Source organism: Capricornis sumatraensis, chromosome 11 (genome assembly GCF_032405125.1).
Source record: "Capricornis sumatraensis isolate serow.1 chromosome 11, serow.2, whole genome shotgun sequence".
Taxonomy (NCBI): domain Eukaryota; kingdom Metazoa; phylum Chordata; class Mammalia; order Artiodactyla; family Bovidae; genus Capricornis; species Capricornis sumatraensis.
In genome coordinates, this window is record NC_091079.1 from 19949438 (window position 1) to 19968455 (window position 19018).

Sequence of the window (19018 nt, forward strand, 5' to 3'; positions counted from 1 at the left end):
CAGAAGAGCGTTGTAATTATTTCGGGGCCCCAGAGCGTCCCCTACTCCAACAAATCACAGTCACTTGGCCCTGGCCGGGCATGTGGTGGGATGAGCTCTATGGTCCTGCCCAGGATGCCTAGGTCTCCAGGTACTTGGACAGCCCCTTGGTGTCAGGCACGATGCCTAGGTAGACCAGAACTCGAACCAGGAGGGCAGTGAGCCGCATCGACAGGGTCTCCAGCCTGTGTGGGGGCATCGGGGGAGGCAGGTAAGTGGGGAGTGGGCCCTGGCTTCCCGTCCTCCGACCCCCACACGCCAGCTCACCTCAGGGCCACTTCAAACTTGAATGTCTCCCAGATGACCCTGATGTGGCGCAGGATGCTGGCACCGTAGATGCTCTGGTACATGGCACCTGCCAGGCGGCTCCAGCCCCGGACCGCGCTGCACAAGAGACAGCGTGTGAGGGAGGCTGGTGCGGCCGCCTGCCCCCACCGCCCCAGGCTGCGCAGCCCTACCTCTTGGCCATGAGGAAGTAGCGGTCCACCGGGGCGCCCAGGGCGTTGTTGATGGCGCGCACGGTGTTGACGTTGCGCAGCACGAGCAGCATGGAGCGCGGCAGGGCCTTGAGCACGGCCATAACCTCCTCGAAGTGCTCGCGGGCCATGTCCTGCATGTAGGCCGCCTCCTCACGGCTCAGCAGGCGCGAGCGCCACAGCTGCCCCAGGCGCACGGGCCGCTGCATGAGTACCTCGGAGAACAGGAGGTAGTCTGGGGGGGCCTGAGCCAGGCTGTGCCCCCTCCGGGCCGCACACCCACCCCCCGGCCTCACCTTGCACTCCCAGCTCAGCTGCGTGCACCTTCATGGCCGCCTCGTCCCTCAGGATGATGGCCCGCCACAACTGGCACAGTGCGAGCCTGTCCCTGCAGGCCCAGCAATGAGCAGGTGGGGGGCGCGGGGGCGGGGGGGGCGCGGGTGGCCAGTCAGGGGGCGTGCCCACCCAGCCCACAGACCCAGCTTACTTCTCGTCCAGGAACTGGTAGAGCCCATGGTCCAGCAGCACCAGCTGGGCCTTCCCATCCGGGCCTTTCCGCACCAGAACTGGGGAGGGGCAGGCTCTAGTTCCCTGGTTCTGGGGTGCAGTCCCCAGCACCCCACCCTCAGCCCTGGGGCTCTCCTTACCATTACCGGGGTGGGGGTCAGAGTGGATGAAACCCGTGTAAAAGATCTGTTCAGCAAAAGCCTTGATCAGCTTCTCTGCAATCTGGGCCAAGGACAGGCAGGAGTGGGGATGGGGTCAGACCACACGCCATCACCCCAGACCCGGGCCACACCCTCCAGTCCAGCCCCACCGCCCAGGACACACAGCACTCACATCCTGCACCGCCAGCCCCATGCTTTGGATGGCCTCCACGTCATTGACCTTGCAGCCCTCATAGAACTCCGCCGTCAGCACCCGCTGGGAGACAACAGGCGTCAGAGCTCCCCTACCCAGGGGCCCCAGCCCACCTTACTGGACGTGCCCCAATACATGCGGGCACCACCCGGGAGGGCCCAGCCCACCTTACTGGACATGCCCCAGTGCACGCGGGCACCACCCGGGGGGGCCCAGCCCACCTTACTGGACGTGCCCCAGTGCACGCGGGCACCACCCGGGGGGGCCCAGCCCACCTTACTGGACGTGCCCCAGTGCACGCGGGCACCACCCGGGGGGGCCCAGCCCACTTTACTGGACGTGCCCCAGTGCACGCGGGCACCACCCGGGGGGGCCCAGCCCACCTTACTGGACGTGCCCCAGTGCACGCGGGGCACCACAACATGGTCGAAGTGTTGCAGCTCCCGTGCACAGCGCTCAGCGTTGCGGCCCTCGTTTTCAAAGTCCAGCTCCTGGGCCAGGGTCCCCTTGAGGTCCTGGGGACCATACGGGCAGTTGGGGGTCCAGCCTGGGAGCCGGCCCACCCCAGCCCCCTGCCCCGCGGTACCTGGAGGACCCAGCTGAAGCCGAAGCTGGGGTGCATGAGCTCCACGAGGTGCAGCAGGAGCTCCAGGGTGTGGATGTCGCCATCAAAACGGTCCCGCAGATCGATGTACTGCACCTGCACGGGAGGCTTCAGGGAGGGCCGGCCGCCAGCACCCCGCGCCCCCCACGTGAACTGGGGACCCCTCGTACCTTCACAGCCACCACAGTCCCATCGTGCAGCCTGGCACGGTGCACCTGGGCCAGGCTCGCTGCAGCAATGGGCTGGTAGTCAAACTCCTGGAAGAGCTCATGGGGCGGGGCCTGGAAGTCTTCAAGGAACAGCTCGTCCACCTGGAAGAACGGGCCTTGAACAGCGTGGGGGACGCCGTGGGGCCATACGACCCGCCTCGCGACCCGGGGGGCAGGCTCACCTCCCGGAAGCCCCGCGTGAGGGCCCTGTCCTCCAGCACCCGCAGCGTCCTGATGTACTCGGGGGGCAGCAGGTGGTTGAAGGAGCAGAGCCCCTGGCCCAGCTTCACGTACAGGCCCCCGTTGCTGATGGCCCCCGCCACCAGGGCGTCAGCCGCCCGCTGATGACATGCAGACATCACCTCCAAGTACCTCGGGCTGTTCTGACCACAGGCAGAGAGGACAGGGATGGGGGCAGGCAGGCCCCTGCTCCCCCCAGGCATGCCCACCCCACAGGCACAGGCCGGGCCGGCCAGGACGCAGGTACAAACCTCCTCCACCCCACGTAGGATGATGTTCGTGCACCACCAGTAGTCCAGCGAGATCTGCAGGCCGACCCGCAGAGACCTGCGGGCAGAGGACGCCCTCAGCCCCAGCTGGCCCGTGCAGCAGGCACCCCACCAGCGCCTCGGAGGGCTGTGAGCACCTAGGGGACGCCGCGGGGCTCTCGGGACTGTGCAGCCAGCAGGTCCGTCTCAGCTCCTGGGCTGGGCACTGGGCAGCCTGCATGCATGCCACCCCTCAGTCCCTGCACGCAGATGAGGGGTGCCCAGGACAGAAGGGGGCGCAGTCCCTAACGAGCAGACGTGTTCCTTCATTCTTTGATAGCACTTGTTACATAGGAAAGCCCACCCTTGAGCAAAGCCGCTCCGTCTGTGGACACGCTCGCTCAGTCCGTGCACAGCGGCCCGGCCTCCTCTGCACTTGGCTGCACTCTGTGGACTGGAGCCTCCGGTTGAACCCCGGAGCTGCGGGTGCTCCCCGAGCAGTCTCACAGGCCCCAGCCTTCTGGTGTGGTCTGGGGTCATTGGTCCCTTCTGCAACCCAGGCTGTGGACATGGAAGCCCCGGATCTGGAGAGGGGAGGATCCAAAACCAGGTTCCAGGCCCTCACTGAGCACCACAAACCAGGTCCACCCAGCCACTCCAGCAAAAAGGACTGAGCACGGCAGGGTGAGCAACGACACAGGTTTCTCTAAACTCCTGGGACCCGAGGGAGCTGCCCTCCTTCCTGAGTACTCTGTCCAAAAGCCAACGCAAGGTCTGCACAGAGGCTGACAGTGAGGTGCGGCCAGTGGGGTGAGGTCTATACTCAGGGGGGTGACCTAATAAGTCACTAATTTAGGGACAAGGGCAGCTGGGTGTCTCCCAGGTAGAGAAAAGGTTACAGACACAGAAAGAGCGGAAACCTGGAGGACTCGCGTTGAAAATGGAACGGCACATTTACCACTGACAACGGCAAACAGCTGGACTGCACGCGCAGCCCGGAGCAGCAAGCACACTGGCGCCGTGCCAGGGCCCCTGCCCGTCCTGAGGGTGGATGGTTGCAAGGCTGAGCCTGGAGTGACTGTGGTGCCAGCAGGAGTAAAATGCTCAAAGGATGGATCATGTCGGGAGGATTCAAAAATGTCAGAAATAAAATGCTGTACGTTTGAAATGATTTACAATAAAACTGTAGAGATTAAAATAGAGGGTCACAAGTCAGGTGCGGGGGCTCCTACAAACCAAGCCTGAAGAGTTGCAGCAGCAGTGACGCCATGTGTCCGGTACAGGCTGATGCAACCAGGGTTGGGGGAGACACACAGGAGGACAGAGCTCCCTGACGGTGGAACAGCCCTTGGGGGTGGATGGGACGGCTGAGCCAGGAGGACGAGCTCACAGGACAAGCACCAGAAGGGAGGCGCTAAACCAGCAGCAACGAGAGAGGGCAGGGCACCGGTGTCAGAGTATGAGGGAAGCCGAAGGCCAAACGTGGGACAAACCATGAGCACACATCAGACGTACGCATGTCGGGGCTTGGCAAAGCTTTTCTTGTAAAGGTTAGACAGTGAACACTGGGCCTCAGGGGCAGCCTCAGCAGGGGCGGGGGGCGGGGCTGCTCTCCAAGGAGCTCGCTCTACAGCGCAGGCAGCACCTTGGACCTTGCATATGGCACAGGGCCAGGGTGCTGACCCGATGGTGTCATAAGGCCTATCGGCCCGCAGACATGTCAAAGTCATCATATGAGGCAGAATTAACGTGAGCCTGCTCCTGGAGGTTTCCTAAGTGAGGCAGCTGATGCCGTCCAGAAAGGACAACCGCAGCATTAAAGTTCAGGGTCTTCGTTCAGTCAGGCCTATGGAGCACAGCCCCAGCAGAGATTCTGGACACCACAGTCGGGGGCCAGAGGCAAGGGGGTGGGAGCTCTGAGGCAGGGCCGCCCAGACGCCTCCTGGGCACCCCGTTCTCGTGCTGAGTCTAGCTTCACCTTCTTGTAGTAAAAACACCAAAATCAATATGGTATTTTCTGAGCCATCCTAGGAAACTATCAAAACTGAGGGAGGGTGGGGACCACCCCATGTGTAGCCCGTGGTTTGAAGGGAGGGAACCCATGGGGACGCTGGGACTCACAGCTGCTGTCAGACGCCCTGGGCAAGGGGGGGTCTGGGGACCGTGCCCTGAGCCTGAGTTTAGCCACGAGAGCCGAGGAGACTCAGAGCTGTTCCAGGCTGAAGGAGGCTAGACTCGGGCCCAGATGGATCCTCATGTAGAAAAGGCTGTTACTGGAGAGCCTGGTGACACAGGACGGGGTCTGAGGGTTAGAGGGTCACAATGTGTCTGAAGCCTCCCTGATCGTGGCTGTGGAGGAAAATGTCCTTGTTTAGGAAATACTGAAGGTTTCAGGAATGATGGAACATGTTGATACTTGTCAATGTTTCAAAAATAAAAAAGTATTATTAGTCCAACTTCTTTGGACATTTAAAATTGTGTCCCAAAAAAACAAAAACAAAACCCCACAGGGTTTGTAAAGTTAAAATTAAGTAAGAGGTGGGGTCAGAAACCACCTTCAAGCAACCCGGACCCGTGAGCGGGCCTGGCGCATGCGCTGTGTCCCAGTCCTCCTGCCACAGCAGGACGAGCCTGCCATCCTCGGGCGAGCCAGGCCCGACTTCCTGGGCTCCTGCCAGCACGCTGCAGGCTCCTGGGTCTCCAGGGGCCCCGTGGTTGCCCTGCACCCACCAGGGCTTGACCAGGCCCACCCATTCTGGCAACTGTCAGGGCTGAGAACTGAGGAGGCCACGCAGCTGGTGGGGAAGGTAACCTCTCTAGCGCCACTCCACTCAGTCCCAGCTCGGCTTCTGAAAATTGGCTGTGAAAGCCCCCTGAAGGAGGGAAGAGGAGCGGCCAGGCGCGCCAAGCCTGCATGCAGGGGACAGCAGCATGTTCGAGCTGGAAGGGGAAATGGCCCGGACCCGCTGAGGCCACGGGACGGGCCTCGCCATGCTGCAGGCCGCAAGGGGAGAGCTGGCCCTGCCCACCCCTGGGCTGTGGAGCCTGAACCCTGCAGGACACAGAGGCCGCTGCCTGGAACCTGCTCAGGAGGGCAGCCAGGAGTTCCAGGCAGACCCACAGGTGGGAGGAGGTGAGGTGCTCGCCTGTCCGCCCACCCGCAGCTGCCGCTGGGGTAAATCTCAACGAAGCGGCAGCCAAACGTCCTTGTCCTAGGCATCCTGATTCTCCACTGGGCCCCAAACTGGGCCACCCAAGGGCGGGGGGCTCAGAGCTGGCGGAGTAGGACAGCCGCAGCGGCCTCCTCACGCAAGGCCACGCAGGAGCCGCCTCGGGCCATCGCCTCCCGGCCCCTCGGCAGGGCAGGGTGGGCTGAGGTCTCCCACTACAGGAGCTGGCTCTCAGGCCTGTGTGCAGCAGGCTCAGACCTAGCTGGAGCAGGATGCCTGCCCAGGCTTCTCAGAAGGAAGACCGCCTGCACCGCCCCCAGAACCCTGCCTGGGAGATGCAAGAACTCCAGTGACCAGCACGGCGTGGTGCTGGTCCAGGCTACTGCTAGTGGAGGCAAGAAGGAAGCCCCCCGCGACCCCAAGCTCTCCTTGGGAGAGCAGGGGCGGCTGGAAGGAAGACAAGGCAACGGCCAGAGGGGGGTCTGTGGGGGCCACACCCTGTGCAGACAGCTTGGTCCCGCGGTACTCAGTCGTCCCCAGGGCAGAACAGCGCCCCGGGAGGCAGCGTCAAAGAGCGCCCAGCAGAACCCTGCAGCCCCAGCCCCCGATGCAGCCGTGCCCGCCCTACCTGCTGAAGCGCCCAACGCCGTCCACCACCAGCCGCATCCGCCTCCTCTCCTGGGCTCCCGCAGTCAGGTACCGCACCCCGAGCAGCAGGGGTGCCCCCAGGGCCGCAGCCAACAGCGCCTTCCTCCACAGGGGCTGGGGCCTCGGGGGCCTGCAGGGACATGGGCACGCGGCCCAGTCACCTGGGTGGCTCCGCCCTGGCCAAGGCTGCAGGCGCTGCAGCTGCACTAGGACCTCGGCAGGCGGCACCGACTTCGGGTGCTTGACCTGTAGGCCCAGGTCACCCCACTGAGGCCCCCAGACGCCCGGACCCCATGTGGGCTCCATCCTGCCACTGTCCACCCAGGCCTTGGACCCTCCAGCCCCCACCCTCGCTGCCCCCTGGTTTCCAACAGGCGTGCCCCCCAACCACTCTTAGCCCACAGCCCCTACCAGGTCCCAGAGCAGGGCCCTGGCGGTGGGGGGCCAGCACAGCCTGTCGTGGGAAGGCACGCAGAGAAGGTCCAGCCTTATGGCCCCCAATGGAGAACACCCTGTATGGTGAGGGGCACGTGCCAGAGGGTCCCTGTAGCAAGCTCCCCACCTTGCCAGCGGGGCTGCGAGGTTCCTCCTGAAGAAGGTGGCAGGGGACGGCCAGGGCTTGGGCCTGCCCTGCAGCAGGGCCGAGTGGAAGTGGCAGAGCTGTGCCTGCAAAGAGCAGAGGGCACATGGCTGGCGGCAGGAATCCCCCCTGCCCCCCATCACTGCAGAGCGTCAGTGCTTCCTGGGCCCATGTGTCTGACTCAGGAGCAGCAATGCGGGCAAGGGCCAAGTGTCACGTGAGGTAAGCAAGGCCGCATCTGCACCAGGAGGCCGCCCCCCACAGGCCCTGCCCCGAGCTCCCTGCAGGGTCCTGGGCGCCCTCACTGCCTATTTCCCATCTGAGACCAGCAGCTTCCCAGGGAAGGGTCAGGATCATAAAGGAGGCAGGGCCCCAGGGGCTGGCACTGGGCAAATAAACAGACACAAGAACTTGTGTCTCTGAGACCCCACGGCGAGACTGGGGGTAGGGGGCTGGGGAGGTACAGCCAGGGGCAGGCAGAGAAGTCAAGGCCCCACAAGCTGCCCTGGCTGAGGGGCACGGAAGAAACCACGCCACGCTCACAGGCAGCCTCAGTCTCCCGATCTTACTGGAGTAAGACCTGAAGGGCTCTCAGCCTCAGGTTCCCCAACTGTAAACAGTCTCAGTTTGGGGGACAAAAAAAGATTTTGCGAACTAAATCATAGCCCACAGCACAGATGTTAACATTACTATGAAATCTGAGCCAAACAAGGAACTGACTTTCCAATCACTTTCTGGCCAAAGCACACAGCCCTGGAGACAATTTCAAGGATACAAAACATCACAAAAGTCAAAGGAAAAGGTCCATGACCTACCGTCCTCAGAGGAGACCAGGGGCTGACAGAGAGCTCTGCTCCCCAGGGCCACCCGCAGTGAGTGCAGATCCTCAAGGAAAACCCCGCAGCGGCCAGAGGCAGCCTCAGGCAGATGAGCAGTGAGGGCCAGCCGCAACAGACAGTGCCCACCCTTTCCTACCCCCCACCCCCAGCCCGCTGACAGCACGAGCCTGTCTCCTCCCCAGCAGCGCCCTCTGCGCCGTATCCGCTGGAGACACACTGGCTACAGGCTCCCCCGGGCCCCCTCACCACCGCCGTCCTGCAGCAGGAGGCGTGTGCCCCCGTGTGCTGCGCTGGCCCAGCCATGAGGCCTGGTCCTGGGACCCTGGAGCTGCAGCCAGGTGGGGTGTCCCAAGGGACCGCAGGAGATTCATGCAGGAAGGCCGCAGGAGCAGGCAAGGCCAGATGCCCAGCAAGACCGGCTGCAGCGCAAGGCAGAGCTGGGCCTCTGGGGCGATCAGGGAGGTGGCATGAGGAGCCAGCACGAGGGCTGAGGCCGGTGCCTGAGTTGAGAGGCCGCCATTCCCCTCATACCAGCGGTCTGATGCGGCTTGGTCTTCTCAGAGAGACCACAAACCCACAGAAAAAGCAATGACAGCAGCCGGCAGCCCTGGGGCTTCTGGTTCGTTATCTGTGACCCGGAGGATTCCTGAGCGTGGGGTACTCTTTACACAGCAGTCTGGCCTCTCCAAAACCTGTTCAGATCTATGCGTTGAGAACTACTGGCACCCAGTACAAGCACTTATCAATTCTCTCTCCTTCTTGTACATGTTGCCTAGTTTTCATTAGAAATACTAAAAAAGAGTCGCAAGAAAAAACCTGGGAGGACTTGCACCAAATGCAAAGCATGAACCCTGACTGAACCTCAGTCTGAAAGAAAACACCTATGAGACACTCGTGGGACCACAGACAGCAGACCACAGTCAGGATTTTGAGGTGAGATGGTTCCGATGGTCACATCAGAGGATACCCTCCTCCTTTAGGGGTGCACAATGAAGTGTCAAGATTATGCGTCAAGAAGTCTGTGACTTTCAAAATGGTTATGGTTTCAAACAGACACAGATCAGCTGGAGCCAGATGTTAACACTGGGTAGACCCAGGCGGTAGCTCCCGGGTGAGTAACTCTCAGGGACTCCACGCTTGACGGTTTTCGCAGTCAGGAGTAGCACATCTGCCGCACTCTCCAGCCCGACCGGGAAGGCGAAGCAGCTGAGTGGGTCCAGGCAGACCTGGCACAGCCCGGAGACGCTGAGTGGTCACGACCCGGGGCAGAGGCGCTCCCGGCATCGAGGGGACCACTCGCCACCAGCCACTGGATGGGCTCCCCAGAGCCTCAGGCTGAGCCCAGGGCGGAGTCTGGAGCCACACAGCTGGGGGCTGGAATCTGGGCTGAAGAACTTGCCAGCCATGCTGTTTTAAGTTCCTTCCCTCTGTGCCTCAGTTTCCCTGTCTGCGGGGTGGGGACCACTGCACTGCTGCAGTGCAGGTGAGTGAACTGACATCTGGAAAGCCCTTGGGCAGTGCCCAGTGTGGGAGCAGGTGAAGCACTGCCAAGGCCAACCTGTGGTCAAGGAGTGGGCAGGCCCTTCCAGGCGCTCCTCGCTGTGCCAAACTGCCCGCTGGTCCCCAGTGCCCCCTGGGCACCCTCCTCCCAGCGACCCTGCCCTCCCAGCTCCACAGGCCACCCCACCTAACACAAACAAGGACTTATTTGCTGGGTTGAACTAAGCTGAGAAAACAGACTACAGATCTTCTTTGATTTACCATGGGGTTGGGGTTAAATCCATTAGTTGAGAATTTCAGAAGTCGAAAATGCATTTAATACACTGAACCTACCGAAGTTTACCCTGGTCTTCCTGAAACCTGCTCAGAACACTCACAAGTGGGCAAAACCATCTAGCACAAAGCCTGCTTTGCACCGAAGCATGGACCAGCTTCTGCAGCTGACTGCACACGGCGCCGACAGTGGACACAGGACGCGGTCAAGGCGCTCGAGTGCAGCCTGGTGATTGCAGGCTGACGGGGCGCTGCTGCAGCCGCCGCCCAACCTCAAAGAGAGCATCCACTTCCCGCCGCTGGTCCAGAAAAAGGTCAAACTCAAAGCTGGAAGTACTTTCTACTGAATGTGTATCACTTCCGCACCATCATGAGTCAGGGATCAACAGGTAGAAAGTGTGGAGCAGATTACACATGCTGATAAGGAAACCCTCAGCTCTGGAGTGGATGGGCCACTGCCAAGTCCCAATGGGGATGCCCCCAAGACAGCGAAGGAAAACGGCCAAAGCTGACAGGTAACGATTACCCCGAGACGCTACCGTTCAGAGGGAAGGAAAGGGCAGATCCACAAGTTATTCTCGCCAACATGCCAACGGCCTGCAGATCCAAGGCTGCCGGCACCAAGGCTGAGGTGAGGCCCGAACGGGCTGCCACACCAAAGGGCAGGCACGGTGGCTCCAAGACCACGGCTGAGCCCAGGGTCACACCTCCTCCGCCAGGGACCCTGCACACGTGCTCCGGGTGTTTTTCAGAGGCGGCAGGAGACTGTGGGTGAGGAGGGTGCCCTGAGAGGGCACTGCCATCAAGGCCCCCACCTGGGGAAGGCCCAGAGTCCATCAGGGAGACTTGGCAGGGCACATGGCGAGGACACTGCCAGAGGAGAAGCATGCGCAGCCCCAGTGGGTCCTCCTCCAGGGGAACGACACCCCGGGGCCGACAGGGGCTGCAGAGCGGGGCAGAGTGCCCATGGGCTGAGCCCTGCACCGCGCCACAGGCCTGCCCAGGAGCCTCGCCGACCGCACTCTGTGCCTGGGGGGTGGCTCCCTGCTGTGCCCTGCCAAGCTGGAAAGGTGGAAGATGGCAGAAATAAAGCGCCTTGCTCAGGGCCTGGCACCTAACAGGTGCTCAGTAAAAGGCGGGCATTTCTGAGGCGGGGCTTATTTCCTCACGTGGCCCACAGCACAGCAGAGATGCCAGAAGCTGGGAAATCGAACCAGTTCCCCAGCCCGCACCCTTCCCATGCCCAAACCAGCCACCGGGTGGAGCACACTGTCCCTGGAGTCATTAGTAGGAGAGTCCAGTGAGAAAAAGGCAAGTCACCTAACAAGTAAGATATGTTCGTACTAAACACACGGTTTTTTTCACAGAAGGCCGAACCTGAATCACTGACTCTAAAGCTCGGGGCCCTGGCTGCTCCCACAGCCTCCTGACCACTGTCCACCACCGGCTGGGGGTCTGGAAGGGAAGCTGAAGACCAGCGTCCACAGCCTCTGGACACATGGCCGATGCCAAGGGGGCACAGCCAGAAAAGTAACGGTCCCTGACCACGGCCCCCAGAGCAGCTTTCTGTCATTTCCTGAGGAATCAGCACCACAGCAGGCGCTCTGGCTGCACTGTCTCATTCCCAGCCCTGACCCCTCACTCAATCGCCCGGGACGACCATCCCTCTGGCAGACCCCACACAGCCGTGAGGAGCCTGGCCCAGGCCTGCTCTCCAGGCTGCTGTTCTGCCTGAAGCCTGCCCCCATTCACCAGGGTTCCTTGTCCCCCCACCCCACCCCACTCCACTGTCCTTATCACAGGAGCACAGGTTAGCCTGCAGGCTTTCTCCCCATCAGGCTGGGCAGGGCCATCTCTTAATCATCTCCAAGATACAGCAGAAATTCTTTATCACAAACACTTGCTGACCTGAGATAAACGGCAGCTAAGTGGAGAAAAATCCAGGACCCCACATGGCCCAGGCCATGCTGCTGAGCAACAGGTGGAAGGCCACGGTCAGGAGAGAGCGAGCAGCAGCTCCCCAGGAGAATGAGGCCTCTGCTGACAACACCAGAGCCCCCACGGGGCCCTGCTGGCTCATGCCAGCTGGATGCCGGTGACTCTCCAAATATCCCCACCACCCAGGAGACACCCGAGGGTAACGGAGCTATGAATGCGGCAGAGCCAGCAGGCAGTACTCCCAGGAACCAGTCCAGGGCAATATCCACACATCACATGTAACCCGTACCACACCCAGAGCAGCAGCAAACAGGTGCAGAGAGGGCGCCTCCTCAGCAGCATGAACACACACGCAGCCTTCCTGGGGTGGTCCTCTCACTCCCGAAGCCTCCCACTTTGGGACAAGATGAGAGGGGTCTTTTCTCAGCCCAGGTGCACCATGCTCATCTGGAACTCAGCTAACAATCTATCCAGCAGTGTCACTCAGACAAGACACTACAGAGCTCACAAACTCAGTGTGTACATCAACACAGAGCCACGAGCACCTGCACTCATGTTTTAGTCACAAGCTGAGCTGTTGGATTTTCTAACACCCTGTAGATGAGACACAGCAGATTTGAAAAGTCACTGCAGATAAGCCAGGCCCCAGGAGAAAGAAGCAACTGCTGAATCTCATGAGACCTGAAACTACAAAGAGGTGACAAGAATATGGGCGGTGTAAGGGCAGGTCAACAGCCCTGCGCACATAGCTGGAGAGTAAACCAAGCACTGAGCCCGAACTGTTCTTAAGGTCAGGAAGAGAAACTGGGCGTCTGGGCCCAGGAAAGGGAATGAAGATGACCTTGAACACCGTGTCCTTTGCCTTTCTAGGGTCTCTGACCCTCTCAGTGCCAGTCTGGACTCAGAAGCCCCTACTGGGCCATGCTCTACTTACTGGTCATGAGCATCTCCTGCTCAAGGGCCAAAGCCCGCCTGCCACTCCCGAGGGCTGCGTAGAGGACTCAGTGACCTGAATGAGTGAAGCAGCTTTATAAACTATAAAAGACCAACTCACTGTCTCTACCTGATTCTCAGACAAACACTGCTTCATCATCTCACCCACATAACACCCCTGTGTAATGGAGCCACTCTACAAGCCACAGAAGCTAATTCATTTGTATTGACACCTAAACCCACAGGCTAGGCTTATTAGAAAACTACCAGGTCTACAGAAAATTCCATGTTGAAAATGGTAATAAGCCCCACTCGGTCTCCTCACCTCTAAACCAACCACACAGGAAAAGGGGTAGGTTTGGGGGAGTGGCTAAGACCTGGGCCAACAACTATGACACCCTGTTTGAAAGGTGTGGAGATGCAATAAAACGGGAGGGCCCACGCGGGGCGGGGGGGTGGGAGAGACTGGAAAGGCAGCTGCCATGTTCAGGACCAAAAGAGGCTGAGTTAGGAGGGCAGCCCAGGGCCAGGCAGAAACCTAGGAAGGGCTGAGAGGAGGGGTGACCCCGAGACAGAGCCGGGCCGCAGCAGCTGTCAGCCCACCTGCCGCCCCCGCAAGTCCTGTCTCCCCAGAGTCGGGGGGCAGCAGTCAGCCCGGGATGACCCGGGCTGGGCTAGTGACAAGAAGAGAGTGCCCAAGGGAGCAGGTGAAGAAAAGGCGGGGGGTCCGCTCTGTGATTCGGTCAGAGCCTGCAGCAGCGAGGGGTCTGAGGCAGACACGGGGCAGGCGGAGGCGATGGGCGCCCGGCAGTCGCCTCGGGAAAGGGAGTCTCCCTGGGGAGGGTCGTCCGTAAAGGACGAGAGGGTCGTCCCTCGCGGGGAAGGAGGCTTGGAGAGTCGCCTCTGAGACAAGACTCCCGCACCAAGAAGCAGCCTCGGAGAAGCGGAGCTGCGGCGTGCGGCAGGGAAGGCCCGACGTCTCCCCCACAGGGCCTGGGGGCTGAAGCAGGGACCCGAGGACAGGCTGCCTGAGGGCTGTGACGGGCTCCGGCCAGCCGGGAGGATCCCTGGGGAGCGAGTCTTGGGCCCTGCGGGTCCCGGCCGGGCGGCCCGAGCCGCGGCAGGGGCGCGAGCGCGCGGGGTCTCACAGGTCTCCACATTTTCGGTCCGCAGCTCAGCTCCCGCTCTTCACACGCGCCACACCCGCCGCCGGCCCAGCAGGCCCTGCGGGAGGGGCGCAGTGCGCACGCTCGTGCCGTCCGACTGGCGGGCGGGGACTGGAGGCCACGCCCCCGAGTAGTCCCGCGGCCGCTGTGGAGCAGCGCCCCCTGGCGGCTCCCGGCCCACTAGCTTTAGGGCCAGTACCTGCGCTCCGTCAACGCACGCGGTCAGGCACCGCTCAGCTCAGTTCAGTTGCTCAGTCGTGTGCGTCTTTGCGACCACATGGACTGCAGCACGCCAGGCTTCCCTGTCTATCTCCAACTCCAAGAGCTCGCTCAAACTCACGTCCATCGAGTCGGTGATGCCATCAACCATCTCCTCTGTCGTCCCCAGACCCTGCTGCTGGGGTCTTTTCCGACCCCCAGTGGAAGCTGAGGCTTGGGGAGGTCAGGTCACCTGTTCCCCAAGGAGTTCACAGCAAGGGCGGAAGCTGGGAGGGAGAAGGGACCCCACTAGGGAGTCAGCGCGGACAGCTGGAGTTGAACCCAGGGTGGGGACTTCCAAGCGATGGATTAGGGAGACTAATTGCTCAAGCCTCGCTTTTCTTGCTGTAATATGAGGTCCTGGCTCTCAAGTTAAGGATGCTAAGATACCACGCAGGCCACCTTAAGTTTGCTCTCAGTTCAGTTCAGTTCAGTCGCTCAGTCGTGTCCGACTCTTTGCAACCCTATGAATCGCAGCACGCCAGGCCTCCCTGTTCGTCACCATCTCCCGGAGTTCACTCAGACTCACGTCCATCGAGTCCGTGATGCCTAGAAGTTATTATAAAACTCTCAGATTGGACTTTCAAAGGCCTCCATTATTTGTTATCCCAGGTGAGAAACATAATGTATATTTTACCAGCGAATTTCTGTTTGTGAGCCTGCTAGGAAGAGGCCTTCCTGACTGCCTATAAGTCATGGAGTGCGAAACCCTGGGAGTGTTCTGTAAGCATTCGCTCCAGAAGTTCGACCCACGTTCCCTAGAAGTGACTCGCGCCTGTTAATGAACCACCCTCTTGGTGTGGCCATTTACAAGGCCTCTTGCACACAGCAAATTTCTCCAATTCTGTCTTGGTAAAAAGGAAGATAGACTCTAACTGAACTTGTGCATACATATCTATGCTGCTGCGAAGAGTAAGACTCAGTAAAAGTCTCAGTGTCAGACTCAGGGAGGTGAGTTGGTGAGTTGGTGAGAAGCAAGTGTTATGTATCGATTAATTCCATTTTTTGGCTGAGTCGGGTCTTCATTGCATCCAGAGGGTTTCCATTGCCCTGTGGCATGTGGGATCTTAGTTCCCCAGCCAGGGATTGAACCTGCGCCCCTTGCTTGGAAGCACAGTGTTAACCACTGGACCATCAGGGAAGGCTCTGCTAGTATAACTTTGTAGTAAGTTTTGTAATTGGGAAGTGTGAGAGATTCCTGGATTCCTGCAACTTTATTCTTTTTTTTTTTTTTAGCACTTTTAAAATGTTATTGCGTCTATATATATGAAATATATGACTACATATTTTTACATTATCTTGTAAATCCCGACCAAGGGATCGAGCCCCAGTCTCCTACATTGCAGGCATATTCTTTACTATCTGAGCCACCAGGGAAGTCCATATATATATACATACATACATATATAAATGCTTTTGAAATAAAATGCTTTTTTTCCTTCTAGTTTTATTGAGATGTAACTGATGCTGCACTGTGTAAGTTTAAGGTGTGCAGCATGATTAGACTCACATCCATCATGAAATGGTCACTACAATACATTCACTGAACATCTTGTATAAACACAAAATAAAAGATAAACGAATTTTTTCCTTATGTTGCAGTCTCTTAGGATTTACTCTGACAAACTTTCATATGTAACATTCAGCAGTTAATTAATCATGCTGTACATTACATCCCTAGTATTAATACTTACCTTTTTTTGGCTGTGCCACTTGACATGCATGCATGTTAAGTCACTTCACTTGTGTCTAACTCTTTGCAACGCTATGGACTATAGCCCACCAAGCTCCTCTGTTGATGGGATTCTCCAGGCAAGAATGCTGGAGTGGGTTGCCATGCCCTTCTCCAGGGGATCCTCCTGACTCAGGGATCAAACCCATGTCTCTTAGATCTCCTACATTGGCAGGAGGGTTCTTAACCAGTAGTGCCACCTGGGAGCCTGCCGCTGGGCATGCAAGATCTTAATTCAGGATCGAACCCATACCCCCTGCAGTCACGCATGGTGCCCTGACCACTGGACTGCCAGGGAAGTCCCCCTAGTACTTGTCTTATAACTGGAAATTTGTACCTTGTACCCATCTTTATTCAATTCTGCCTCCCCCCACCCTTTGCTTCTGGTAACCACAAATCAGATCTCTTTTTCTATGAGTTTATTCTCGATGTATAATTGACCTACAACACCAGTAGTTCCAGGTGAACAATATAGTGATTCAATATTTCTGTACATTATAAAATGATCCCCAGGGTAAGTCTAGTTACCATCCGTCACTGCACAAAGTTACTACTATATTATTGACTATATTCCCCACTGTACATTTCATACCTGTTGACTCACATCCCACATACCTCTCCCCTCTGGCAACTACCTGTTCTCTGCATCTATGAGTCTGTTTTCATATGTTTGTTCACTTGTTATGCTTTTTATTCCACTTATAAGTGAAATCATACAGTATTTGTCTTTCACTGTCTTACTCCACTCAGCAAAATACCCTCTAAGTCCATCCATGTTGTCAAAATGGCAAGATTCCATTCTGTTCTATGGCTAATCGAGCTCAATTCCTCAGCTGTGCCCGACTCCTGTGACCCCATGGATTGTAGCCGGCCAAGCTCCTCTGTCTATGGGGTTTTCCATGCAAAAATACTGGAGTGGAAAAAAAAAAAAAGAATACCGGAGTGGGTTGGCATTTCCTACTCCAGAGGATCTTCCCGACCTAGGGATCAAACCTGCGTCTCGTGTCTCCTCCATCAGTAGGTGGGTTCTTTACCACTCTGCTACCAGGGAAGCCCAGGGACAGGGTTCTGTGGCCAATACTCCATTGTGTGTGTGTATATATATATATATATATAATATACGTGGCACATCTTCTTTATCCATGTATCTGTCAATCGGCAATTAGATTGTTTCTGTATCTTGGCTATCGTAAATAATGCTGCAATTAACATAGGGACTCATGTATGTTTTCTAATGAGTGTTTCTTCAGATAAATACTCAGAAATGAAACTGATAGATCATATAGTAACTCTATTTTTAACTTTCTGAGGCAACTCCATCCTGTTGTCCACAGTGGCTTCACCAGTTTACATCAACACCAGCAGCATACAAGGGTTCACTTTCCTACACACCCTCTCCAGCACTTATTTGCTGTCTTGTTGATAATGACCATTCTGATGAGTGTGAGGCTAGATCTCATTGTGGCTTTGATTTTTCTCATGACTGATGATGCTGAGCACCTTTTCATGTGCCTGCTCTCCATATGTGTGTCTTCTTTGGTCTATTTTGGTCTTCTGCCCATTTTTAAACTGCTTTGTTTGTTTTACTGAGGTTGCATCATGTGAGTTCTTTGAATGTTTTGGATATTAATCTCTTGTTGGATGTAACCATTGCTAATATCTTTGTCCATTCAGTAGGCTGCTTTTTCATTTTGTTGATAGTTTCCTTTACTGTACAAACACTTTTTAGGTTGATGTGGTCTCATTTGTTTATGTTTACTTTTGTTTCTCTTGCTTGAGGAGACATATTCAAAAAAATTGCCAAGGCCGATGACAATGTTTTCTTCTAAGAGATTAATGGTTTCAGATCTTACATTAAGTCTTTAACCCATTTTTGGTTTATTTTGTATCTGGAATGGGAAAGTACTCCAGTTTGAGTTTTAATATTTGTAGCGTCCAGTCTTCCCAACACCATGTATTGAAGAGGTTTGTCTTTTCCCCTTTGTATATTCTCCTGCATTGGCTGGCAGATTCTTTACCACTATTGCAACCTAGGAAGCCCCTCCCCCACCTCCTTTGAATATTCTTGTTTCTTTTTATTGTAGATTAATTGATCATAAGTGTGCAGGTTCATTTCTGGGCTCTCTGTTTCACTGACCTATATGTCTATCTTGATTACTGTAGTTTTGTAGGCAACTATATTCTTTTAAAGATTGTTTTGGGGAATTCCCTGGCGGTCCAGTGGTTAAAACTCAGCACTTTTATTGCCAAAGATCCAGGTTCAATCTCTGGTCAGGGAACTAAGACCCTGCAAGCCATGTGGGATGGTACACACACAGAAAGGATTGTTTTGGATATTCTGTGTCTCCTGCATTTTGTTTTGTTATGAATAGTAGGATTAGGGTTTTTTGGGTTTTTTTTTTGTTTTTTCAAAAAAAGCCAGATGGGATTTTGATAGGAATTACTTGAATCTGTAGATCAGTATTGCCAAGTTAACAACAGAAGTCTTCTGATCTATGAATATTTACTCACATTTTTCATTGCTGTCAACATTTTGTAGTTTTCCATGTAAAAGTTCAGCATTTCCTTTGTTAAATTCATTTCGAGGTACCTATTTTTTTGATGCTACTGTAAAAAAATGTTCCTTAATTTCACTTTCAGATCATCGGCTGAACATGTATAAAGATACAACTGATTTCTGTATATTGATGTTGTATTCGGCAAATTTTGGTTGAATTTGTTTTGGGTCCTAACAAGTTCTTTGTGGACTCCTTATGATTTTGTATACATAGAACCATGTCATCTAGGATAGTTTTACTTCTTTTCCCATCTGGATGCCTTTTCTTTCTTTTTCCTGTGTAACCACCATTGCCAGGACCTGCAGTGCAACGTTGAATAGAGACAGAGCGCAAACACCTTCGTCTGGGGATCTGCCTGCTTCTCCTCTGGACGCCTGAGCACCCTGGCCTTTGCATCTCTTCACATCCCTCTGACCTAAATCCGTGTGGGGTGGGGTGGGCACTTGGTGGGGGGGGACACGGGTAGCAGGACGCCTGTGAGGGGTCAGGTAGGGGCTCTCTTGCAATCTGCTTTCTAACAAGCTCCGTTCTCCTGCCACACTTGCAAAAGGAGAGGAAACATGAAAACAGAAACCTCCTCCAGGGCTTTGTCTGGATAGTCCAGCTGAAGAAGGTCCTGCCTCCTTCCCCGCCTGGCCTGGCTCAAGGTGTTCTGAGAGGGTCCAACCTCCAGGAAACTCTCCTTTCCAGTGTGGAAGTGGTCAGCGAAGCATCCTGCTCAGGAGCTGGTGGGGGAGCCTAGGAAA

At 56.7% G+C, this 19018-nt stretch overlaps 1 protein-coding gene across 3 annotated transcripts; it reads right to left on the bottom strand.

Moving 5' to 3' along the window:
• Window positions 1-56: 56 nt before the first annotated feature.
• Window positions 57-13751, bottom strand: ADCK5 (aarF domain containing kinase 5). Of its 3 annotated transcripts, XM_068983494.1 has the most exons (15): window positions 13707-13751; window positions 7058-7161; window positions 6476-6625; window positions 2681-2756; window positions 2372-2572; window positions 2151-2291; window positions 1963-2076; window positions 1760-1891; window positions 1356-1439; window positions 1163-1244; window positions 1003-1081; window positions 812-903; window positions 498-750; window positions 307-423; window positions 57-224 (listed from the first exon to the last, which is right to left on the bottom strand). In XM_068983494.1, the coding sequence occupies exons 1-15, from the start codon at window positions 13716-13718 to the stop codon at window positions 119-121; spliced, it is 1743 nt and encodes a 580-aa protein (XP_068839595.1). In that variant the 5' UTR covers window positions 13719-13751; the 3' UTR covers window positions 57-118. The 3 variants fall into 3 exon arrangements, with proteins under 3 accessions (XP_068839595.1, XP_068839594.1, XP_068839596.1); XM_068983493.1 differs by lacking the exon at window positions 13707-13751 and having other exon boundaries at window positions 7058-7873; XM_068983495.1 differs by lacking the exons at window positions 57-224; window positions 307-423; window positions 13707-13751 and having other exon boundaries at window positions 543-760; window positions 7058-7873.
• Between the last annotated feature and the right edge of the window lie 5267 nt (window positions 13752-19018).